Below are 26,003 nucleotides of genomic sequence, written 5' to 3'. Positions count from 1 at the left end.
GGTAATCTTGCATTTTTTTTTAATTTAGCTGTAAAATTTCAACATACAAATTTGCATTTCAATTGCAATAACATAAAAAAAAAATATTTTCAAATGCGAATCAAATTTAAAAGAATCGATTGAAAATTTCATTTTTTAAGTCATCACTCTGGTAAAATTTTGGGCACCGGCCCCCGGTCTATCCAGTAAAACACAAACATTTCCCTTCCCTCCAGCGCACGACGCCCCGGTCAGCTGATTCACGAGCGTCGCGACGCCATCGTCGGAGAGTAAACCCAATGAGAAGAAGAGGACTCACCACACACAACCAACCACCTGCACTTATTGCCGCCTGCTGTCTATCGTTGTCTTGTCGTTGTCTCGGCCTCCTTAAAACGGTTCGTCCAGCCCCGAACGCGCTTAGTTTCCGCCGAGCCGGCCACAGTCTCTGTCTTGAGCAGTCGCAGGGGGGTCAGTTTGTTTTTTCGCGAAGAAGGAAGAGGTAATATGCTCTAGGCTCAACGAAGCGCAGAGAGCTTTTCCAGTGTGACCTCTAGAGGTCTAGTTTGTGGAAACTTGAAGTTGATCGCGGAAGGATCTGCTCGTGATCGTCAGTAGTGTTCCGGACGTCACGGAGTGAGCAGCTACAACTCAGCCTTTGGAGCAAAAGTGTTTGAGTCCTTTGGTGAAGGAACAAAAATTTCGAATATTTTTTTGGTGCAAAACTGTTGGTTTCCCGTTGATGAAACGAACAAGTTTAGTGTAATCGGTGAAGTGAGAAGAAACAAAATACTCAAGCAAAAGGTAATAATTAGTTGGAGGAAGTTATTTAACATGACTTCGTGGTCGACTTAATCTAACAAAAAGAGTGTAGAATTATTATTTTTTAAATAGTGAAAAGTGAAACAAACTAAACTTAAACAAAAAAAATGTGTCATTTGCCTGCAACCAACCTACCTTAAACAAACAACTAATTGAATAGCTGCCACTATTCCAACTTCCTGATTGAGTGAACTGTTAAAGGTGCAGGCAAGATTGCATGATAGTTTGTTGTCTCGGCACACGTGTTTCAAACCGCTCGCACGGAATTGCATGCAGCCTGTAGTAAGGCTAGTCGGCTAGTCGTCGAGACTAGAAGAGACTAGACCGGGATGTGGTGTGTTATCCTTAAACGACATGGATGAGGTTGTTGGGTGCCGGCGCGAAAAAGAATGCATATAATAAAAGTTCACGTTTGCATGATAGCAAACGGGTCAGTTCTGTGGTGTAGAAAAAAGGTGTAAAAAATGCTTGTGACCGGTGTAAAGTGTACCTAGTTTAAATCGATTTACTGTTAGGGTATATGGCCCTATTTTGGACCTACTATGCAAAGCGTCAACATAATTCGCATGGTTCTCAGGAACGGTCTGACTAATTTGGCTCGTTTCAGGATTGTTTTGTGCCTTAATTTATGCTTAACAAAGTGTACTATTGAAAATTGAAAATAATTTAACCATTTCATTGTAATAAGCATTTCAAGTAAAACATTTTTTGGATGCTTTTTGGACTTATTGAATGTATTTTGGAGACATCGCTGAACCTATTTTGGACCCACACTCTGATTGGTTGAAATTTTGACAACACGAATTGCGGCGTGCGGCGGCAACACGCACACTTACAAAAACTCGGTTTGATAAAGCAAAGGGCCTATCCACGATTAAAATTTGGAAAATATTCATTTCAGAAATTAAATAATTATGATAAAACAATGGATTTGAATTTGAAAACATGTTTTAATTATATTGAATGGAAACGCACGCATCTTTCGCAGGTCTCTGTCCTATTTACAATTTGCGTATTCTTACGACCTAATTGTTCAAGCATTAGAACATAAAAGACAACCCGTTATTAGTCGCAATAAAAACACCTTAACTTAAAATTAAAATAATGACAGAGATACATAACAAATTACAATGAAAAAAGGTTCTAAATTTTACGTAGAGCTTAAGTACAAATATTATTAAACAATCAAGAAATTTTAAAGGGAGATTATAGCTTGTAACTTGGTGTGAAACTTTCTCATCTGTCATGATAAACTGTACAGTTGCTTGACAAAATGTTTAACTACATGTTGCACTTTTAAAAACAATGTAATGTTTGAAAAACTCTTTGTTTGAATACTAGTGTGCCTTTGATAGTCATAGTTTGTCTTGTTAAAAGCAGATTTGAGATGTTCAAACTTTATTTTTACTTCGAACTTACCATCACTTAGGCTGCTAATTTAATTTTTAAGAAAATTATTTGTGTCAATAATTAGCTAACTATGTCTATAAGCATTTTTAACAAAATACATACATATTTTAGGTAAAATTGTTAAAAATTCAGAAGTTTGCCTGAAATTTGTTGAAACTAGTATTGTTTATTAAATTATAGATTTATATTATTAAATATAGATTTATATTGTTTAACATGTTTAACTGAATTCAAAGAAAGTTTTCACATTTTATATGAAACTTGTTTTACTGAAATGCATTTTAATTATGAGATTTCTTAAAATTATGTTTAAAAAACAAATAATATTTAATAATATTTAATAATATTTATATTTAACTTATTTTACCTTTTCCTAGTAGAAGATTGTCCGAAGAATCCGAAAATGCATTCCGTATTACGATTCAAAATCATGTTCATTGAGACAATCATGACACTTTGAGAAGATTAAAATAAAGCTATTTATCAACATTTTATTAATTATAGTTAACTAACTATTTAAACTTTTCAAAATTTCATGAAAAGTTCTTCATGAGGTACTTTGAGCACTTCTCTACCACGGTCAGTATGATTCCATACCATTCCGTACGTATTTAATTTGTACTCTTCATTTTGCGGAAAAATCTCAAACCTGTCAAAGTCAAAGTTTACAACTAGCGCTTAGGATCTTTTTAAAACTAACTCAAGATTTTTTAAATTTAATTCATACAACTTTTTCAAAAACCACTCGTAAGCAATGTTGACAGCTCCTGTCACGGTGACAGCTGACGATTTAATGAACTAGACCCTTTAGGTTTTTCAATCGTTTCCCCTTCAATTCCAACAGGGTGGCCAGTTTGCCTTTTTGAAGCAAAAATTTAAAATATATGCAGCTAAATTGGTGATAATGATGTTAAGACAAAAATAAATCAACATCAGTTTAAATTTTGGGATACTTTGCAATCGATCCTAACAATCATCTAAATCTCTATCATCAATTTGCATTTTTATCGTTTAAAAAACATATTTTCATTGTTTCTGTTAATCATTTGCTTTTTAAAGCTTAGATTTCTTTCATATAATTACAGTAAAGAAATGCAATTCAAAATATTAAATTAAAAAAATTCAATTAATTTCAATGACATATAGAAATAAATTGATGAACAAAACTGGCAACACCTTGTTATACATGTGTTGGTGATGGCCTTGAACCGACGGCAAAGTAGCTCCAAAAACTGATCCAACACGGCTGATTTGAAAAAAATATTTTAAATTGAGTTTTTTTCGATGATAGAATAGTTATTTCAATAGTTTAGTGACGAAAATCATTAATGAATTAAATAAACAGCAGTTACATTGCTCGGAAACCGGACAAAATTGCTTGGTGTCAGTGCAAAACAGAAAAAATCATCAAGGTGTCGCGAGCCAAATCTGATAAGCAACGAGGCTGGAATATTTGGACCTAATCGATGTGCTAGGGAAATGGTAGGAAATACGAATGGCATTGGAAAAAGTGGCTAAAAAAGCGGAAATAATCAAAAATATTAACATTTTTGGAAGAGGTAAGCTACAAAACGATCCTGCTTACACTTTCTGTTAGTTGGATTCAGTGAATTCCTACTTTAAAAGCCTGAACTACCTCGATTAATAAAAATAGGTCCAAAATAGGTACTAGGTCCAAAATAGGGTCATATACCCTATATTGTTATTTTTTTCAGACAGTATATGACAGGAAACTGAAAAAAAAATGTGAACAGCTTTCGAGCTGAATAAAAAACTTTGTTATTAAACAATACTTTTTTTTGAAAACTAGTGGAGGTTCCGTCCAAATATAATTATTTGCATAAATAATAGGATGTAACAAAAATTACTTTTTGGCGGGCATTCAAGGGTTTGTTCTGGTGGGTATAATAAGCCCAAATCCAAAATATGAGCTTGATTGAACGTAACAGGAGCTGGCGCTTTGCATTTAAATTTTAAATAGGATTTAACCCGCAAAAAGTTTTTTTTTCAAAAATGTCACTTTTTAAGGCATTTTGGCCACTGAAGCGTTTATTTTTAGCATCATTGGCGTGTAGGCCAGGCCAGGCCGAAAAAAATGCCAAACTTTGAAGGTCTGTACCGAGCTCCAGGGTGCTCCAAATTTCAATGTTATATATATCAAAAGATGCGCAAGGATCTGGCCTACACACCAATGATGTTGAAAATAAACGCTTCAGTGGCCAAAATGCCTCAAAAAGTGACATTTTTGAAAAAAATCTTTTTTTACGCGTTCAATCCCATTTAAAATTCAAATGCAAAGGGCCAGCTTCTGTTACGTCCAATCAAGCTCATATTTTGGATTTGGGCTTAGTATGCCCACCGGAATAAACCCTTGAATGCCCGTCAAAAAGTAATTTTTGTCATACTCTAATAAATAATCTTTTTATCACCATATTTAATTTGCTGGCTGTGGTTAGTTTTTGAAATCTGATTAGAAATTCTGAATAACTTCACAACATTTTATGTAAAAGTACTTAAAAATTACAAAGAATTTGTTGTAATTCCACATAAATGAGGCTTTTGACTTCATAATTCTTTTCATGTATGCTAAGAAATACTGAATAGGAGAAAACGATGCATAGTAGATATCGTTGGATTTAAGGTGTTTTTGCGCTTAATTTCAAATTTGGGTAATCCTTTCAAGATTAAGATAGTTGGAAAGATCGCATATGTTCCGATGTTTCTTTCTTCGATGAAAAGATGAATCGTCTTCGTTTTTTTTTTGCGGAAACGAATTGGACGTGGTGCGAAATTCGGCAGATTGATTTGGCGACATTATCAAATCAAATATAATTTAGTAACAGAACAGGTGGTTGAAATCCTAATGTATTATAAACTATCAATTTTTTGTTCAATAAGACATTAAAAATAGGAAACTATATGGAAAATCTAAGTTTAAAATTTCAAGCATAACTTTAAAATAATAATCAAAATATTACATAATGATTCAAATGTCACAGCCGTTATCCTACGACCAACGTTTTTAAAATGTCTGAAAAAACATGAAAATTGTTCTTTTCCAATATTTTTTTTTAAATAAACTGTCCCGATTTAATTCAAAATGGAGGAAACGTGAAAACTTTGAATCAATCCGTTTATACTTATTTGAACGTGGAATGTTTTCTATGAAAATCAAGCAAATAATTTTTATTCGTGATTTTGGACCGATTTTAACATTTAACTTTTTTATCACTTTATGATAAATAAATTCCTAAAATATGTTTTTTTAAAATACATTCTCAGGTATAGTGCGTGATGGGTAAAAAAAAATTTTTTTTGGGAGTTATAATTTTTTTTGCGAAAATCCTGTTTTTGGAAAATATTATAAACCTGCACAAACAATATTAAAATTATTTTTCAAACCAAAATCGAATTTGCAATCAAAAAAACTTTCCATTTTTATTTAAATAAGATGTACCGTTTTCAAGTTATATCTACTTTTAGGTATAAATTTTCGATTTCTTTTCGTTTTTTTTTTTGCATTTTAAAAATACTTCTTGAAAGCAAAACACCCCAGAAAAAATATTTTTTGAAGAGCTGATTTCCTACAGTTTTGTCTCTGGAGTTTCTGATAGGGCGTCCATCCAGGGAATTCCGGGATTTTTCCAAAACCGGGATTCCCGAATTCCGGGATTTTTTATATTTTGTCCAGGGAATTCCCGAAATTGAAAAAAAACGATTTTGATCTGGAAACTCAGATTTGGTTGTGGAAATAGGTGAAAAGTTCAATACTTAGTAATCGATAAGGGACCATCCATAAACCACGTGGACACATTAGGGGGTATGGCGATTGTCCACGCTCCATATAAAAAAGATTTTTTTTATATGGAAAATTGTCCACGAAGGGGGGGGGGGGTTCGAGATTCCCAAAAAAGTGTCCACGTGGTTTATGGATGGTCCCTAAGAATTAAAAAGCATTAAAATTTGTATAAGCATTAAATTGGCATACTATAGAAAATTGTTAAAATTTTAGTTTACAGATCCGCAAAATTCGAGCGCTTCAAATACATTCTATTTAAAATTTTGATAAAAAATATATTTAATTATTTTTTATCAAACACTGGCATTTGGGGCAATTCAGGAAAAATATAAAACATTAAGACAGCTGGTGAAGCCCCTTTTTACATAATGATTTGAATTCATTTTATTCGTTGTTCATTTTTCAGACTTTTTCAAAGATTTTTTAAGCTTTTCGAGTTATGTCATACAAAAATATAAATAAAAGAAAGCCTAGTTTAATTGAAAATTGTGGTTCATTTAAAATCCAAAGCCAACAAAGAACAAAACAAAAATCAATAACAAAATTTCTTTTAAGCTATCTAAAAACTGCTCTCTTTGTTAGGATTGAAGTGTAGATTATCACCAATTAATAGTATTGAGCTAATTCTATGATTTTAAGCTTGGAACACATTACTAATATAATCAAATAATATGTTTCAAAAATTTCACGGGATTTAAAAAATATTTTTCCTGTTTCCCGGGAAATTAAAAACCCGGGAAAATTGGACGCCCTAGTTTCTGAGATATAGTCTCACTAAGAATTCGAATTGATGGAAATGATACTGATGATATCTCGGAAACTGTTGGTCCAATTTTCAATGTCAAAAAATGAAACTTCTTCGAAATTTTCTGATCTTTCGAATAACAATAATTTCAAAATCAAGCTTTACCTTTACACATACACAGCTAAAAAATTAGTAATCCAGCTGCGTGTAAAAGACATGGGTGTAAAATAAACTTTGCATTATTTTATGAAATTCTGTGTAATATTACACCCTGAAATATGTAGCCCATCAGTATGGGAAACCTACTTGACCGAAATGTCAAGCTCATATATGCGTTCATCCATTCCATTCTACATCGGTCTGATGGCCGAGCGGGCCAAAGCGCCAGTCCTTACTGATGGTGCTGGGTTTGAATCCCGTCGGTTGCAACTTTTTTTTTTTCTGTGTATGCAAAAAATGTACATGCAGTGTGTAATATTAAGTGTTTATTTTGACGAAGGTGATGTGCATGCTTTTGCATGCGATTTTACCATCGGATTTTTTGCTGTGTAGATTATTTTCCTAATTGTACAGTTTAGGCCAAATTAAATTTATTTTAAAATGTTTGTATTATCTGAAAAAAAATCTAAATTTACAGTCCAGATTTGATTATTCGAAGGCCCTGAAAAATGTTTACTTCCTATAATCGAATCAATAAAAAGTTGTTTTCTTTTTCTGATTTTTGATTGTCGAGTTGAGTATTTGACCCCTAAACAACTCTATAGTAATTTTATTTTTTTTTAATTCTAGATAGCGGTGATGAAATATTGAGAAAAGGGCAGATAAGCAATATTAAACAGTTTGAACTAATTTGCTCATTTTAAGGCATTAGGCAACTTTTTAACAAAACTCTGTCAAAATTCTTACTAATCTTAAAAAAAATCCTGATTATTTCGTGCCTTCCATTTAATTAGGGCATATAACTTTTGTAAACAAGAGTGTATCCCTCTCACACCTTATGTAAACTGTCATATGAGTGAAAGGGATACACTATTGTTTAGAGAAGTTGTGTGCCCATTTGAAATGTTAGGCAAATGTTATCCGCAGTCCAACAAATCTTCGGATAATCAAACAGCGTATAATCGAAACTTCAGATGGACTATGAGACTAACATCCAAAAGGTCTAAAACCTTTTATTGCTGGTAAATTTCCTACTCAGCTCAGTTGTTTTATACGAGCAGCAAAATGCATTTATGCTTTGCGTTCAGTAAATTTCCACAACCTCACAGGTAACTAGAAGTATAAAACTCATAAGAAGACAGGCCAAAGAAAGGGTCCAAATGGAAGATTCCACCCTCGGCTCAGTACCATAAATTTTAATTCATGGTATTTTCCACTACCTTTGCTGGGTGTGCTAACTTTATTACTGTGGGAAATGTTTCATGATTTAAGTGGGTTGAATTCTTGTTAGAATTCGATTGATTTATCTTATTGGTTTTTTGTCTCGTAATTGGATTGGAATCTTTCATCAACTTTTCTATCGCAGGTTATCCCTAATAGGATTACAATGATCTCTCTAACCAGTTCTATTAAAGTTCCCACAGTTGGCAACAAAGCAACTTCTCTTAGTCCTAAACAAGTTGTGGTCGAGCCCCCAAATTATTTGACATGAGGTGCAAAAAAAACTTTACGCAACATCAGGTTTTGGACAACACGCGAACAAAAGCAAGAAATCGCAACAACAAAAAACTTCAACATGCCAATTTTTATCACCTCTTCCAACCCAAGCAGCTGCTAAACCAAAAGTGTTTGATGTAAGCAAAACAAACAACTCCTGATAGTTTGGGTAGTTCAGAAACCGGTCTAAAATGATTACATACTCGTGGAGAGATCTCCGCGTGATCCAACGTCAACCGACAAGGTCACATTTGTTTGGCCTTAGAAATCTGAAATCGGTCATTGTGGAGGAGTCTCGATTGAGTTTCACACGTAAGATAACGGATTCGAGCTTTTTTCTATCAGCTCCAAAGAGTTCAATCTTGAAGTTGACGCCGCGATCAATTGGTTTGCGCAAATTGCTTCAAACGTGGGCTTCGATCGTCAGCAGTTCCTGGTCCCAAGAGCCACGCGCGGTCCATGAAGCGCAAAATACGCAATAGTTTAATAATGTTGGGTTTTTTTTTGTTCACTGCAAATTCGTTAAACGTGGAAGCCACGCAAAAAAAAGTTGCAACTCATGGTGATGCTGGTCGTTAACATGGCGTGATTGGCACTCTCTATTTTGGGGTGGTTTTTTGTTGGACTTTTGATCAATTGCGGGATTGAGGGTGAAATTGATCATTATCACCTTTCGCGACAAAAAGGTCACTGGGTAAAGCTGTCAATAAGGTACAGTTGAGGGTATGTACATGATTTCGTGTGAACTACTTTTCACTGTAGAAGTGGTCATAATCAACTACAAAGTCTACTCGACACGAATCTCACAAATCGTAAATATTTACACGATTTGTTACAATTTACTCAGTACAGCGTAAAATAAACGTTGATTAGAAACACAGTCTGTGATTAGAGGTTGAAATACCGAAGTGTCTGGGAGTAGGAGTGATTCAGTTCCGGAACTTTGCTTGATGTGGGAATTCAGTTAATACAGTATTTGAAAAAACATTGTCACTTTAATTTCAAGCAAAGCGTTGTTATTTAAAAAAAACTTCATTACAGTCATCCCTCATATTCGGAACAGTTTACAGATCGGCCAATGATCAAAAAATCATAGCAAATCGATAATTGAACTTAATGATTCGCTTTTACCTTCATTTGAAAGCTTTTCTTGCGATCTTTCGATTGCTGCATCGAACAACTGCAAATTTTAACTTTTGTATCAAGTTTTTGAAGATAAACTTTGACGCTTGAAATCCACAAATTCGGAACACTTTTTTCTTACGGATGTAAACAAACTTTGGATCTCACCAGAAGTACATATTTGTAACAAAATAATGACTTCCAGGGATGCCACATTTGAAGATTTTCGAGCACAGGCTCAATGCTCTAACTATTGTTTTGCCATGTTATTCGATGATTTTTAATTTAATGAATTACTCACAAAAAAGATAACAATGTTTTGCTTCTTTTGCCAAAAACAGATTTGAAAAATATGATTTTGCCATCAAGTTAAACTCATTTGCGTTTTTGTGATGTGCCCGAAAATCTTCAAAATCTGGCATGCCTGATGACTTCACACACTGAAACCAGTGAAACTCAAGATTAGTTATGTTTTATGTATGGTCTGATAACTTTTTTTGTGAAAATATCAGTTAAATTCAGGTGTTCCACAATTGTGGGAGGCACAATAACATCCCACAATTATGGAACCTACAATTTGAAGGCAGTGTTTTGCTGCTCTGAATGAAATAGTCTTGAGAAGCAGTTTTTTGTTTTAAAAGTACTATTTTTACTAGTGAAGTAGCAAGAGAATATCCAAATAAAGGTCCTAAAAATAGTATGGTCGACAGAAAAGATGCATTTGGCATGCTATTAACAAATTACCACAAAAGTGTTCCGAATTTGTGGGTGTTCCGAATATGTGGGATGACTGTACTTAATTAATAGTTTTGAAAACTTTTTGAAAAAACATTAATTATGGATTTACAGTCCAGACTCGATAATCCGAAGGCGTCGGAAAAAAATCACTTCGGATAATCGAATTTTCGAATAACGACAAAAAATTGCTTTCGTTGTCTTATTTTTGATTTAGAATTTTAAATCCAAGATGGCGGTCAAAATGGCGGCGATGAAATATTGAGAAAATGTAAATATAAGGCAATTTAATATCAACCAACCATTCACATTTGATTGAAATTGGGCCGAAGAAATTGAATTTGATGTAAACACAATATATAAAAATGATATAAAAAATACAATTGTTTTTTGATGTTTGGAAATATTGGATATGTTGGATAACTGTAATAATATGTAATACATGCTTCAATATTTTAAAATTTAGATAAAAATTTATCCTCAAAACTAGAAGATAAAATTTTACATAAATAGAATAGCCTTTATTATGTCGACCCATTAGTTGAGTTCATATTAAAGAAACAATTTTTAAGACTGTCCTTTTATAACAACACGACTACTTGAACTTTGATAAATTTCAAAATTATTTTCAATAGTGCTAAATTTTCAACTCCTCAGGTTAATTTAGATGAACTGTAGACATTTTTCATTTTTGCTTTGCGTTCAGTAAAATTCCACAACTTTTTGGGTAGATAGAAGTTATACACCCCGAAATAGAAGGCAGGCAAAAGAGAAGTTCCACAACGGAATATTTATACGTTTTGGGCATTTTCCACTGTCCACCCTACGTGTGTTACGTTTGTTTTCTTTTGAAATATTTCATCAGTTGAGTTATTTTTTGTATTTTTTTTATTGGAATTTAAATTATTACAGTTTTAAGTTTCATGACATGATAAAATCATAAATCTTATTATTAATTTATAGATAAAACAAAGGTGACATAAAAATAAATAAGAATAAATAAAATTAAAAATGCAATAGAAACAGAAGTAGTTAAAAATCAAGAGCACACAAAAAAACTAAATGAATTATATAGCATTGAATATCACTTTAAGTATTGACCTTGACCATTGCAAAGTAATACCCTATTACAAAACCACTCAATTTTGCTAAACAAATTACTCAGCCACTGTTATCTCACAAAAACTTTTGTCCTTCTTCTCCTTTTTTCCCCCACTACAGATTTCCCCAATCGATCATCGCCTTTGTCTAGGAAGCGAGAGGATCATCGACTGAACCGAAGTCAGTTGGATTTTTGCTGGTCATATTTCAAATGTGGTGACAAAACGTTCTCGTCGATCGATCGCGTGTGTTCGTGTTTTCTGTGTCGTCTATCTGTTTAAGCCCAAGTAGCTGGTACTAGCGAAAAAAAAAGCAAGCTCAAAACCGCCGGTTCGGTTAAAGTACGTTAATTAAAACAAACCCCGTCGAAAATGAACAAACAATTCCCGCAACGTCAAGAGCTGACGGCGTCGGTGCCGGTCAAGCTGCTCACCGCCGGAACGGCCGCCTGCATCGCAGATTTCATCACATTCCCGCTGGACACGGCCAAAGTGCGACTGCAGGTAAGAGTTCGGATTTAATTCGCCTAACTTTTAATCCTGTACCTTCCAAAAACCTAAACTGTTGAACCACTCATTACATTTTCCTTTTTCTTATCTTTTTTGCATTAAAACGAAATGAATGACATTTGAGTTTGAAAAAATGTGACATTTTAGTAGTTTTTTTTCACTTTAACAAGCAAGCAATTTTCTATCAAAAGTTTTGCAAAATTAGTTGTTTAAATAGTGAAAATCAGCAAATTGGATGGAGTTAGGAGCTTAACCTGCCAAACATACGAGAATTTCCCATTCCCTCTGGCTCGTTTCTTTTAGTAATAATTCTAACTCGGCCAAATCGGTTAAGGTTAAAGGGTCGCTAACGTCATGATTCGAATTCCCGGACGCTTCGAAACCCGGACACTTCATCTTTTTTTATCAATTATTTGGATATAAGTTCGCATAATGAATGTCAAAACTGTGTTATTTGATGAATTCCAACATCAACTTTCATTTAAAGTTTGTTTGAACGCTGTAGTTAATGCCAAAACAATTAAATACAATAAAATTATAAGTTTACCAAAAATGCGAAACATTTCACTTGAAATATTTCATAGGCATTCGAAGCACCGGGAAGGCAAAGCAGAAATTTATGGTTTCGATTTCCTTAAATTCTAGCAAATTTTTATATAAACTACCGATTGTTTTGATGTTAACAGCTTATTTGAGACCTATAGAATGCCATTCACTAACATTTCAGTCCAAATTTGTGCGATTCATAAGTAAAATCGAGTGTCCGGAATTCGAAGCAAAAGTGTCCGGATTTCGAATCAGCTTTTATCAGTGTCCGGGATTCGAAGCACAACAAGTCATTTTAATTTTAAAATTCTGATGAAAAATTGTTAGAAAACACATATTATGCATGCATTTTCTTGAAACTGACTGTTTATACTACATCCTGATGATATTTCTACATTTCTTGAGTTTTTTTTGATAAGGTCCTATAAACAAATGTAAACATTGAGTGTATCCCGCTTACTCGGATGGACTTTGACATAAGGTGTGAAAGGGATACACTCAATGTTTACATTTGTTTATAGGACCTTATCAAAAAAAAGTCAAGATTTCCAACTTATTACATGATTTTTCGCCAGCTATAACAAAAATGATATGCTACTAAGTGTCCGGATTTCGAATCATGACGTTATTGATCGTGGAAGTTTGTGAGACAAAATTCGAAAAAATGGGGAAAGGAAAAAAATCAAAATAATACCAAAAGGTGGCGTTGAATTTGTCAGATCATTGTCAAGTGTGAGATGTAAAATTTTATAACAAACAACTTTGTCGAAGATCGTAAAACGATCCGAGTTTGCCTAAGAAATCGAGTCAGAAATTATCCCTGAGGTCGTTTTTTTACTGTCATCCTACTATGCACACAAAAATGGTCTGTATCAGCGATGGAATAATCATCATCGAAAGAAAATCATTGGACGTTCATCAAGAGAAAAAAAACCGAAGGGAGCATGGCTCTTCTCTCTCGAGCACGAAAGATCGGTAAAAGGAATCTAAAAATCATCATCTTGATTATTCGGCGGAATGTCTTTTTCACTACTACACTTGCAAGTGTAACGTTACACGTCGAAATATGACCTGTCACATTTTGTAGATGGGCAATGTGTGTAAACACAGTGAAATAAATATTATTAAGTGGTGCTGACAAGGAAATTCACAAAAATTCATCAGCAGTTTGATTTTTTTGGAGAAGTTTGAGAGCGACTTTCTTTTCCGTGATTTGCCTCCTCTCTCTTTCGCGGGTGAAAAAAGTACGCAAGCGAAATTTATTTTTTTTTGCGATTATTCCATCCCTGGTCTGTAATTTAGCAAATATGTAACTCGGCCAGGAATTTCCTGATCTATTTAGTGTCTTCGGCAAAAGTGTTGAAACTCCAGTGATATTGATAGAATAACTTTGCAAAAAAATCGTTGGACAATGATTTTTCGAAAAACTATCTGCTTGAAATGACATTAAGTTTTAAGCCATTATTTAAAAAAAGTTATTATTACATTAATACAAATTTAAGCTACACAGAAAAAAAAAGTTTAATTTTGGAATGTTGAAAATTTGTTAGGTTGAATATTACCTCTTTATTTGTGTAATATTACACAAAAAAATGTGTAAAAATGTGAACCTGATGAATATTCATCAAAAACTGATGAAAATTCATCATTTTCTGTGTTAAAATTTATCATTTATTTTGCCACAAAATCTGTCACCATTTCCTGATGAATATTACCATCATTTTTTTTTCTGTGTACTCAAAATGCCTTAAATTTGGAACTATTTTTCCCTTTTTATTTAATTTTCTTTGCATAGATTTTATGATTTCTACAAACTTTTCTCCCATCATTTTTTTTTCATTTGTTTTACTCGAATCCAAGGGTAAATTATGATCAATAGTCAAAAGTGTTTGACGATTGCTATGATTTTTTTCTATGAAATTCTACCTTCTTTTTTAAACATTTTTGACCAATTCTTTCGTTACTAAGATACAGGCCGCGAATAATATTTCAAAAGAGTGTATTGTTTGATAATTTTGAAGAAAAGTCATGATCGTAAAATTTTAAAAAATAGTTACATTGTTGTTTTTGTAGGATCCAAAATTCCAAAATCTAAAGCAGCAATGGCAAACAAACAAACAAACTCGCACTTTTTTGTATTTGACAGTTTGCCAAACTCGCAAACTTGTTTGTGGCAAACTCGCAGCAAACAAGACAAAATTCATGCAAGCTGACGTTTCTGCAAACAAATGTTGGCGAACAAAGAACGCAGACAAACTGTCAAAATGTGCGAGTTTGTTTGTTTGCCGTAGTCTAATACCTCCTTAACTAATCGTCAAGATGTTAATATTTGTTTAAAAAACATAATAGTTTTCATGAAAAATATTTTTTAAATAAGTTTTTCTTGACAGAAAAGCACCTTCATGACATATCAAAATTCCCACTTTTTAATGGCGGCTAAAAATTCGATAATGAAATTTTGGAAAAAAAAGCATTTTGTAACTTTTTAGGCATAAAATTATTCAAATTTGGCAAAAATGGAGTAGCAGAACTCGAATTTGATGTTAATAGTTAGGCCGTTGCAAATATTTTTTGAAGTTTATGTCCCTTGGCTCTGACCAAAGTCCCCCTCGGGGACAAAAAAATAAAAATTGAAATTACGAAGCATGGTTTCAACATTTTAATTAAAAAAGTGTTTTAAAATGCATTTTACACCTGTCCAGTTGTTTTGCCATCATAAGTTTCGGATTTCGGAGTCTGGACTAATTAGGTAGGTAACAAGTAATGAAACATTTTTACCATTTTTTTTGCTGATATTTTAGGCTTAACTCTGAACATTTTTTATTGTTAATTTCCGATGAAAATGAAATATTGTAAAGAATTTGCTTAGCCAATTGAAAAACAACATTAAATTTAGAATCGGACATGGATATCAATTAAAAAAATCTAAAATATACTTTTTGTAATTAAATATAAAAACAAAAATCTAATTGCAAGCCCAGCTTTCTTAATTTCGAAGCAAAGAGTATCACAAAATGCTTTACACATTTTTACAAGAGGAACAATTGCCCGTTAAACCATACCCCCCACCCTATAAAAAATATTTTTGAAAAATAATTATAGCGCATTGTTTAACAAGTATTATCTTTATTATTATTTTTGTTTATATATACAGTGGGCTCTCTCGTTGTCGATATTGAAGGGACCGTCGAGAGCGGGTACATGAGTATTCCACATTTCTTCAAAAAAAATCAGTGAGAGAAAAAAATAGTTTTTGTAAAAAAACATAATTATAGTTGAAAAAATATGTAAAGTTGATTGTGTTTATTTCTACATTTTGAATCAAATCTAGACTTTTTAATCTATTTTGATTTGATTTTTAGTAATTTGATTTTTAGTACCCTAGATCAAAATAAGTTGTGAAACCTAAGGATTTTTTCTTATAAATTATCTTATTTTAGTTCTATAACTTGTGACATTAGCATAACTGTAATGATGTATAAATCATCTTGTGATACTTTTGACATTTTTTGTATTTTATATTTAGCTAAAAAAAAGATTAGTTGACCTCCTGCTTAAAGCAAGAAGATAAATAATTGTTTAACTGTTGTAGATCTCAAAATTCAAAGTTATATTACACTTTTATGCCACTCTGCTAACTTGCCCACAAATCGAACAGACATCAGATTGTACTATCAGACTGATAGTTTACTATTTATGCCATCACAACGGACTCTACAATCGCCAGCAAATCTGAACTTTGTACCCAAACAACAACAAACCCACGCGCGCGCTGCGACCGAGAGAGAGAGAGAGTGAAACTCTATGGTGCTAAATAAGTCATTCCAAGTTATACCCGGCAAAAGGGCCAACCAAAGTGACCTAGCTCGCGATGCATTAAGTGAGCAAGTCAACACAGCAAGTCATCAATGAACGGGCGCGATGTCTGGCCTCTCCACTCTCTTTGATTCGAAGGGACACAGCCCAAAGTCCATCGAACAACGAACTAATAAGGCGAGATGTGGCCTATTAACTGTTTGTTTGTTTATTTAGTTCTGTCTATTTTTTAAACTTTCAAGTTGTTTTTTAATCCTGCATTACTGATTTTGATATTTCTTATTTGGTTTCTTTTTTGTTAAATTTATGCATATTTTTGGTACTTTTATGTTTTCCAAATCACTTTGTCACCCCTGCAATTCCAAGTCAATAAGCAGAGAGGGCAATCGTTGTTGAACCAGTTGAACAGACCTGTTACCGGCATCCAGCACTCGGCGTCGCGACGCCATCCTCCGTACCCCTTTCCATATCTTTTATGCAAACCGCTCAATCATACACAGCGAGGCTGTGAGCAGTTGAGTAGATCAGCTGTTTGGACTTTGCCGGCGCTGCGATCTTTGGACTTTGAACCGATGACGTTGTACCTCGATCGACTACACACGAATCACGATACATAGATCTAGTTGGTAGAGAAGTGGCGGACGACCGGTTCATGGTTCATCGTCGTCATCCTCAACTGGCCAAGCGTTGCTGCGTTTTGTTCAGCAGAAGAGGTTGACTCGATTTACAATTATTTATTTGGCAGCTGATTTCACTGAATTTTCGTCAAGGTTGATCGGATTAGGCGATTGTGGAGCATTGGTTCAAAACGAGTTACGCCTCAACCGATCAAATAGTTGTTTTGACGAACGTTTTGCGTTGCAACCCCAAAATCACTTCAGTAGATAACCCAGAGATCCCATTAAACTGTCTTATCACCCATGTAGCTATTAATACTTTGTACTCATCGTCACTTTCTTCTCCTCTTCCCACAAAGATCCAAGGAGAGCAACCGGCCCCCTCGGCAGCACTGAAGCCCACGGCGTCCGGCATCTCATCGCTGAAGCTCAACCCGTCAATCAATTTGGTCCAGCACGTCCAGTATCGGGGGCTCGTCGGGACCATCACCACCATCACACGCCAGGAAGGCTTCCGGACGTTGTACAATGGACTCTCCGCCGGACTGCAGCGCCAGATGTGCTTCTCGTCGATTCGACTGGGGCTGTACGACAGCGTTAAGACGTTCTACGCGTCGATTATTAAAGGTGAGTTGATTGCCAATTCAAGAATGTCGACTAATCGTACCGTCATCTGGGGCGAAACGGGACAAGTGGGCGAATTGGGACGAAATTTCAAGCTTTGCAACGATGCCAGATTATTTTATGGGAGATCTGTATTTTCCTGAAAATAAATCTGTATTTTATCTGTATCATGTCAAATTCGAAGCCATACAAGACATTTCTAAAATTTTAACAGCAGATTTAAGCTTTTTAGTGATATTAAGCATTATTCAATTACTAATTTGTTCAAATTTTTAAATATAAGGCCGTTGTTGAAAAATATTTTTCCAAAAAACTTCAAAATTTCCATGAAAATAGAATTGTAATCAACTGAAAACAATCTAAAATGCATTTTCTGCATTGATAATCATATTTAGCATGTTTGAGCTTGTTTAAAAATGTTTTGAATTTTAATGAAATTCCAATGTACAGCACCGCAAAAAAATATGTTTCGCAAAAAATAAAATTTTCGTCAATACTTAGATATTTTGGAAACTAGTGATGGCAAAACAACTGGACAGGTGTATAATGCATTTTAAAACACTTTTTTCATTAAAATGTTGAAACCATGGCTCGTAATTTCAATTTTTATACTTTTTTTTATTTTTTTGCAAAAGTGTCTTTGATGTTGCAAAATATTATTGATATCATTTATTTTAAGCAATTTCTTAAATGATCAAAGCAAAGCCGATCGCAAACTGTTTTCAGTCAACTTTGAGCGACTTAACGAAATCGGTCTCTCTTAACCATTCGCTGTACTACCCGATTGGAGTGAGAAGGAGAGCAAAGAGAGAGTATTCAGTAGCGATTCGTGTGGAAGTGACAAACGGTCTTATCAGTTTTACGTCGCGTTCGATTTGTGATCGCGAGTGAATGAGTCTTTTTGGAGCAATCAGGGCCCTTGCTTTGAGGATAACAAATTAAGAACTTAACTTAAACAGCATTCAACGTAAACAAAATCGAAGCCCGATCGAGTATTGCTGTCATTCAATCGGTCAAGATATATTAACCATCAGTGTTTAGAAAAACTTATTTATTGAAAATCATTTAATATCTAGAGCATAACAAGTTATTTTAAGTCTCTTGGTTGGTAAATTATAAAGGAATCGGTACTCGATGATGAAATTTGTATGGTTTTTTGTACTAAATAAAATTCCTTCGTTTTGATTCCATAAGTCATATTGCTGTTCTATACGATTTGAAATTTTAGACGAAGTTATTGATTTAGAACCATGATCCGAACAATTAATAATAAATTTGAAATTTTCCGAAAATACCCAGGAATTTATGCTGAAAACTTACCGTTTCCCTGGATTTGATCGTTTTGGAAATATCATAAAATTTTAAAATTTTGTAATTTTAGAATGTTATAATTTTAGAATTTCTGAATTTGACAATTTTGGAGTTATAATATCTAAATTTTTTAGAATTTTAGATTTTAAGAATTTTAGAATCATTATTTTCTTAAATTTTTATTTGTGATTGCGTGATTTTTAAAAAAATATTTTAACTTTTTGATTTATACACTTTTTTGATTTATTAATTTCTGAATCATTTTCACGAAAAGAATGTTTGAATGTTTTTTTTCTTCATTTTTTAAGTATGGAACTCGGAAGGTCAAGAAAATTTGCACATTCTTTTCGTGAAAATGATTCATAAATTAATAAATTTAAAATGTATAAATCAAAAAGATAAAAAAAATAAAAAAAAATCGTGCAATTACAAATTAAAAATTTAAGAAAAAAATTATTCTAAAATTCTTAAAATCTAAAACTCTAAAATATTAAGATATTAACTCCAAATTTGTAAAATTTAGAAATTCTAAAATTGTAACATTCTAAAATTCCAAAATTTTAAAATTTTAGGGTATTTTGAGTAAAATTTTGGTCCACTAAATTTTAGAGAAAATAAAAACTTCGTGTTTCGATTATCCGGTATGAAATGTTCGCTAGGACTTCGGAACATCGAGTACGAACTGTATTATTTTTTTTACAGGTTGAGATTTAAAAAAATGATCATTTTAATTTCTGAGTTGTTTTTTTATTTTTACTTTTTCGGCTTTTGATTTTTAAAATTTCACAATTTGTATTTTTACTTTTCAATTTTTAAATGTTTTTATTTTGAAATTTTCAAATAATTTATTGTTTTATTTTATTTTAGAAATTACAGAATTTTTACGTTGTTTTCCTTTTGCCAGAATATAAATCGATTATTTTTATGGCATTTCTCTGTGTTTTACTTAATTTTGGACAAAAACTAAATCTGTCATTTTAATTTTCAGCATATTTCAAAATTTTCGTTCATAGTTTCGGCCAAGTTTCGACCATATTTTTTAATTCTGGGTTGAATCAGTAATTTACGATTAGTACTTTTCAGTCGCATTTAAATAAGCAAATACACATTGTTTGATATTTTCATCAACACATATTGTAAATAAGCAGCGCACGAAGAAACGTCAAATGAGAGTTTCTGATCGGTTTGATGTCTTCGGCAAAGCTGTAGGATATGGTTTCCTGTTTTTGTTTTATTTTTAAGGACTAAAAGTAAATTCCCATAAAGTATTTTTTATATTTTTGATATATTTAGTTTTTTAAGGGGTCTTAAAAAAGGATCTTTTACGGCAGAGTTTAGGACGGAGGTACCGGAGTTATGATTTTTTGAAAAAAGGCATTTTTCATACATTTTTTTTAAACTCATGTTTAGATGCAAAATTAAATCCTTTATGTTGTGGGGTCGGGTCAATCGGCAGAAAACCGATCGGCAGAATGCCGAATGGCAGAATGCCAAATGGCAGAAAATCACATGGCAGAAAGGTCAAATAGCAGAATAGGTCAAATGGCAGAATATTAAATGGCGGAAAAGGTCAATCAGCAGAAAATTAAAAGGCAGAAAATTAATTGGCAGAAAAAGTCAAAGAGCCGAATAATCAAAAGGCAGAAAAATCAAAAGGCAGAAAAATTAAAAAGCAGAAAATTTAAATGGCAGAATGTTAATAAGCAGAAACATTATTTAGCAGAAAATTCATTAGCAGAAAATTAAATGGCAGAAAGTTGATCAGCAGAAAAAATTAATAGCAGAAAATTAAATGGCAGAAAATTAAATGGCAGAATAGTTAGTTGGCAGAATAGTTAGTTGGCAGAATAGTCAAATGGCAGAACCGTCAAATGGCAGAATAGTCAAATGGCAGAATAATTAATTAGCAGATGAGTTGAATGGCAGAATAGTTAAATGGCAGAATATCAAATGGCAGAATAATTCATTAACAGGAGAGTTGAATGGCAGAATAGTCAAACGGCAGAACAGTCAAATGGCAGAACAGTCAAACGGCAGAACAGTCAAATGGCAGAATAGCCAAATGGCAGAAAATAGACCGAAAAAAATCATCAAAGGCAATAGTGGGGGGGGCTATAAAAAAAAATCTCAGAAAATAACAAATTATTGTGCCTGCATTTCTTATAATAGTTAAAACGTTTACAATTATAGTACTTAAAATTCTCACTTATATATTATATTATTTCCACGGACTTGATTAAATATTAAGAATAAATATTGTAACTTCAGTGTTTATTCAACATAAACAGTTTATCAAGCAATAAAAATAATATTTTTTAATAAATTGAACTGTTTAACATTTAGAGTCTTTTTGAATAGGTCCTATAAACATATGAAACAAAATAAATTATAGGACTAGTCACAGGACCTTTTTTTTTAAAAAAAAAAAACAAAACAAAACAAAAAAAGAACACGCAATGTAAACAAATCTCCTACAATTATATGAAAAACAATAGCTGAGGACCCTTAAAAAAACTGGAAATAACAAACATTTTATATTTGTCTAACCGTTCTGTGCACTGAAGTTTGGTTACTGGAGTCCCGAGTTACCTACACGGAAAGAAGGTTTATCGTGAATCTTACTAAAATTCAGTTGAAAATCCTAAAAAATAGGTTGTTTTTTCAACCACAATTTTTTTAAGTTAGAAATCATAAAACAAATCCTGGTCCAAAATATAGTAATCTAGCTAAATTGTAAGCTGGAAAAATGCTGTCAGTCTCAAAAGCTGTTTGTTTGCAGAAAGTCTGTTAGCTATTTTAGCTAGATTTTAAGGTATCCTTGTGAGCTTTATGGCTAGCCCAGCGAGTTTTTAGACTATTTCAATTATTTTTTAGGAATAATTTTCAAAATTTTCCATTGATGGCTGCGAATCCACATATTTTCACAAATCTTTTTAGCTAGTTTAGCCAACTTTGCCACTATTCTTTCGACTGTTTTAACTAGTAATTTTGAAATCACTTTAAAAGTTTTTGCTGGTGTAGCATGCTTTTCCGCTATTCTTGGAACGGTTTTTGGTAGTCCAGAAAATTATTTGAATGTTTCATTTGATTCCAGACTTTTTGAACTTTGTTATAATTGTTCATCCTAGGCTTCACCCATAAAGTGCGTCACGCTAAAATCAGCCAAAATTTAACTTAATTTAACATAATTTAACATAATTTAACATAATTTAACTTAATTTAACTTAATTTTACTTAATTCAACTTAATTTAACTTATTTCATCTTAATTTAACTTATTTTAACTTATTTCAACTTATTTTAACTTGATTTAACCTAATTTAACTAAATTTATGTTATTTTAACATAATTCAACTTAATTTAACTTAATTTAATCCAATTTAATCAAATTCAACTTAATTTAACTTAATTTAACCTAATTCAACTTAATTTAACTTAATCTAACTTAATTTAATTTTACTTGATTTAACTTAATTTAACTTAGCTTAATTTAAATTAATTTAACTTAATTTAACTTATTTTAATTTAACTTAATTTAACTTAATTTAATAAAATTTAAAATAACACAACGTAATTTAACCATATTACGTCAAATTCTATTAAATTATACAAAAAGGAACTAATTTTATCATAATTTAACTAAATTTAACTAAGTTAAACTAATTTTAATTAGATTTTCTCAATTTAACGTAATTTAACTAAATTTAATCAATTTAACATAGTTTTTTTTAATTTAGCAATTTAACATCAATTTAACTTAATAATTTAACTAAATTTAATCAATTCAACATAATTTTATTTAATTTAACAATTTAACATCAATTTAACTTAATAATTTAAGTAAATTTAATTAATTTAACTTAATTTAACTGAATTCAACATTTTTTCTAAATTTAATCAAATGTTACTTGATTTTACTCAAATTAACTTATTAAATTTAAATTCAACTTCATTTTACTTAATAAAACATGATTTAACTTTATTTTATTTTATTTAATAAAACTTGGTTGACCTTAATTTCACTTAATTTAACTTAATTTAAAATCACTGTTTCACCAATTTGAAGCCAGCTAATTTGAATTGTTAAATTTTAGATGGAACTCCTTTCCGTGTATAATTAAGTATGTTTATAGAAGTTGGGAATGTACATTTCATGAAACGTCCAATAGAGTTATCTACATGCGCATGTATTGCGTGTACGTACACGAAAAAGATTGTGGTTAAATTTTGTACCTACCAGCAAAACAAATGGCGTGCTAGTGTGCGTGAGATCGGGCTTAGATAACTCTATATTACGCGTTCGCACACTAGGGTACCATTTCATTTTGCTGGCCTATCCCACTCTTACACAACGATAACTGTCACCAGAGCAAGTGGGATAGATTGTTTGTTTACATTAATGGTTTCGCCCTTGTAAAAAAGTTACTACGGAACTATTTAGGACACACAGGGCCAGTACGCAGCGTTTTTTGGAGGCTTTCCTACACCATCGCTGGCTTGCTTTCACTACTGTTGTTGCCCATTTGAAATTTTCCTTGACTGGTTTCTTACCAAGTGCATACACTGCTTCGAGTGGCAGAAATCTCCCAGTTACGACGATCTAGCACAGTTCTAACAAAGCTGGAAATTTTTACAGCATTCTAGCAGAAATGCTCCACCGTTCTAGCAGGGTTCTAGCAGAACCAGCTCTGTTAGAATATTACGTGACTGGGCTGAAGCAACATTTGAAAGGGGCGGTACTACATTGCGGTATTTCTCCCCATTTGAACACATGCACCGTCCGAATCGAAAATTTGCCACCATTTCAACATGCTCTTTGCTCTTGCATAGTTTTTGGGCAGACTGGTCATTTGTAACATAACCTCCTACGGTTATATATACCCAGATTTTTTTTTAAAAAAAAGGTCCTATAAGCTATTGTTTTTCATATGTTTAAAGAACCTATTCAAAAAGACTCTAAATGTTAAACAGTACAATTTATTAAAAATTATTACTTTTATTGCATGCACTGTTTGATAAACTTGATAAACTGTTTATGTTGAATAAACACTGAAGTTACAATATTTATTCTTAATATAAAATCAAGTCCGTGGAAAATAATGTAATATATAAGTGAGAATTCTAAGTACTATAATTGTAAACGTTTTAACTCTTATAAGAAATGCAGGCACAATAATTTGTTATTTTCTGAGATTTTTTTATAGTCCCCCTCCCCCCTCCGCCCCATTTGACTATTCTGATTTCTGCCATTTGACTATTCTGCCATTCAACTCTTCTGCTAATTAATTATTCTGCCATTTGACTATTCTGCCATTTAACTCTCCTGTTAATTAATTATTCTGCCATTTGACATTCTGCCATTTAACTATTCTGCCATTCAACTCTTCTGCTAATTAATTATTCTGCCATTTGACTATTCTGCCATTTGACGGTTCTGCCATTTGACTATTCTGCCAACTAACTATTCTGCCAACTAACTATTCTGCTGTTTAATTTTCTGCCATTTAATTTTCTGCTATTTATTTTTTCTGCTGATCAACTTTCTGCCATTTAATTTTCTGCTAATTAATTTTCTGCTAATTATTTTTTCTGCTTATTAACATTCTGCCATTTAGCTTTTCTGCTTTTTAATTTTTCTGCCTTTTGATTTTTCTGCCTTTTGATTATTCGGCTTCTTAATTTTCTGCTCATTGACCCTTTCTGCCGATTGACCTTTTCTGCCATATTATATTCTGCCATTTGACCTTTTCTGCCATTTAACATTCGGCCATTTATTTTTCTGCCGATTGAAATTTCTGCCATTAGGCATTCTGCCATTCGGCATTCTGCCGATCGATTTTCTGCCGATTGACCCGTCCCCTTATGTTGTATATAGTGTTTTCAAGTTTGATGCAAATTTAATTTACAGAGGCTGTTTTTTTTATTAAAAAAACTTTTTATAAGGGAAAGGGTTCACTACAATTGTTAGTTTTTTCATGGTTTATTTTCTGGAATCGGTTCTCAGATGACCAGTTAACATAACTTTTCCAAAAGTTTGAAAAATATTTTAAAAGTCGTTTTTATCTACATTTTACGTCAAAAATCACCAATTTTTCAATTAAAACTTACATAAAAACGACGTACAATTTTTTTCTTCAAATTTTTTTCAAAGTTATGTTCACTGGTCATCAGAGATCGGTTCTCTGATGACCAGTGAACATAACTTTGACAAAAATTTGAAGAAAAAAATCAAATAAACCATGAAAAAATGGGCAATTGTAATTTTGACGATCAAAAATGTCTTCCCTATAATTTTGTCGAAGGGTGCACAACGATCCGAGTTAGTCCATGAAGATCGGTTTACATAAACAATTACGTAGGGTTTACAAATTTTGATATATTTTTCTACAATGTATAATAATCTAATTTCCTCCCTCTCCCTTCCTTCTGCAGAAAACGAAGCCGGCCTTCAGATCTTCACGCGCATCTGCGCCGGCCTGACTACCGGTGGCCTCGCGGTCATGCTAGCCCACCCGACGGACGTGGTCAAGGTGCGCTTCCAGGCGGCAACGCGCTCCTCGACGGGCCGTCGGTACACCTCAACGCTTCAAGCGTACCGGACGATTGGCCGCGAGGAGGGTGCGCGCGGTCTGTGGAAGGGCGCCCTGCCCAACATTGGCCGGAACGCGATCATCAACGTGGCGGAGATTGTGTGCTACGACGTGGTCAAGGACTGTCTGCTGCAGTATACGACGATTCCGAATGACGTGCGGTTGCACTTTTCGGCGGCGGTGATTGCTGGCTTTGCGGCGACGGTGGTGGCCTCGCCGGTGGACGTGGTCAAGACGCGGTACATGAACTCCCCGAAGGGACAGTACCGGGGGGTTGTTGAGTGTGCCATCAAGATGGGGAGGAAGGAGGGATTTTTGGCTTTTTATAAGGGATTCGTGCCTTCGTTTGCGAGACTCGTTTCGTGGAACGTGATTATGTGGATCACGTACGAGCAGTTCAAGCTGGTCATGTTCAAACCGGCGGAGCCAGCGGAACGTCGTTAACGTAGAGAGTGGTTGGGAGCTGTGAGCTTAGACTTAGGTACAAATCAAACGAGGGAGATTTCGAAGATCCACTTTTTTAGAAACGCAAATTGTGATTAAGACGGCCTTACTAGCATGTAAGAGAATGATTTTACAAAAAATCCGACAATCTGTATATATTTCCAGAGACCAGAGACAA

At 33.2% G+C, this 26,003-nt stretch overlaps 1 protein-coding gene across 1 annotated transcript; it reads left to right on the top strand.

Annotated features, from left to right (window-relative positions):
* The first annotated feature begins 423 nt into the window (after window positions 1-423).
* Window positions 424-25,951, top strand: LOC6035684 (mitochondrial uncoupling protein 2). The gene is made up of 4 exons (XM_038255136.1): window positions 424-783; window positions 11,490-11,872; window positions 17,217-17,484; window positions 25,224-25,951. The coding sequence occupies exons 2-4, from the start codon at window positions 11,741-11,743 to the stop codon at window positions 25,823-25,825; spliced, it is 1,002 nt and encodes a 333-aa protein (XP_038111064.1). The 5' UTR covers window positions 424-783; window positions 11,490-11,740; the 3' UTR covers window positions 25,826-25,951.
* Window positions 25,952-26,003: the final 52 nt, after the last annotated feature.

The sequence above is a fragment of the Culex quinquefasciatus genome, chromosome 2 (genome assembly GCF_015732765.1).
Source record: "Culex quinquefasciatus strain JHB chromosome 2, VPISU_Cqui_1.0_pri_paternal, whole genome shotgun sequence".
NCBI lineage: Eukaryota > Metazoa > Arthropoda > Insecta > Diptera > Culicidae > Culex > Culex quinquefasciatus.
This window is presented reverse-complemented; position numbering and strand designations above follow the sequence as displayed.

What these genes read in the sequence shown, in the direction of transcription:
- LOC6035684 (XM_038255136.1), top strand. Translation starts at nt 11,741, where the DNA reads ATGAACAAACAATTCCCGCAACGTCAAGAGCTGACGGCGTCGGTGCCG. An exon ending in CGGCCAAAGTGCGACTGCAG is followed by an intron (nt 11,873 to 17,216) that starts GTAAGAGTTCGG and finishes CTTCCCACAAAG; the next exon opens with ATCCAAGGAGAGCAACCGGC. An exon ending in CTACGCGTCGATTATTAAAG is followed by an intron (nt 17,485 to 25,223) that starts GTGAGTTGATTG and finishes TTCCTTCTGCAG; the next exon opens with AAAACGAAGCCGGCCTTCAG.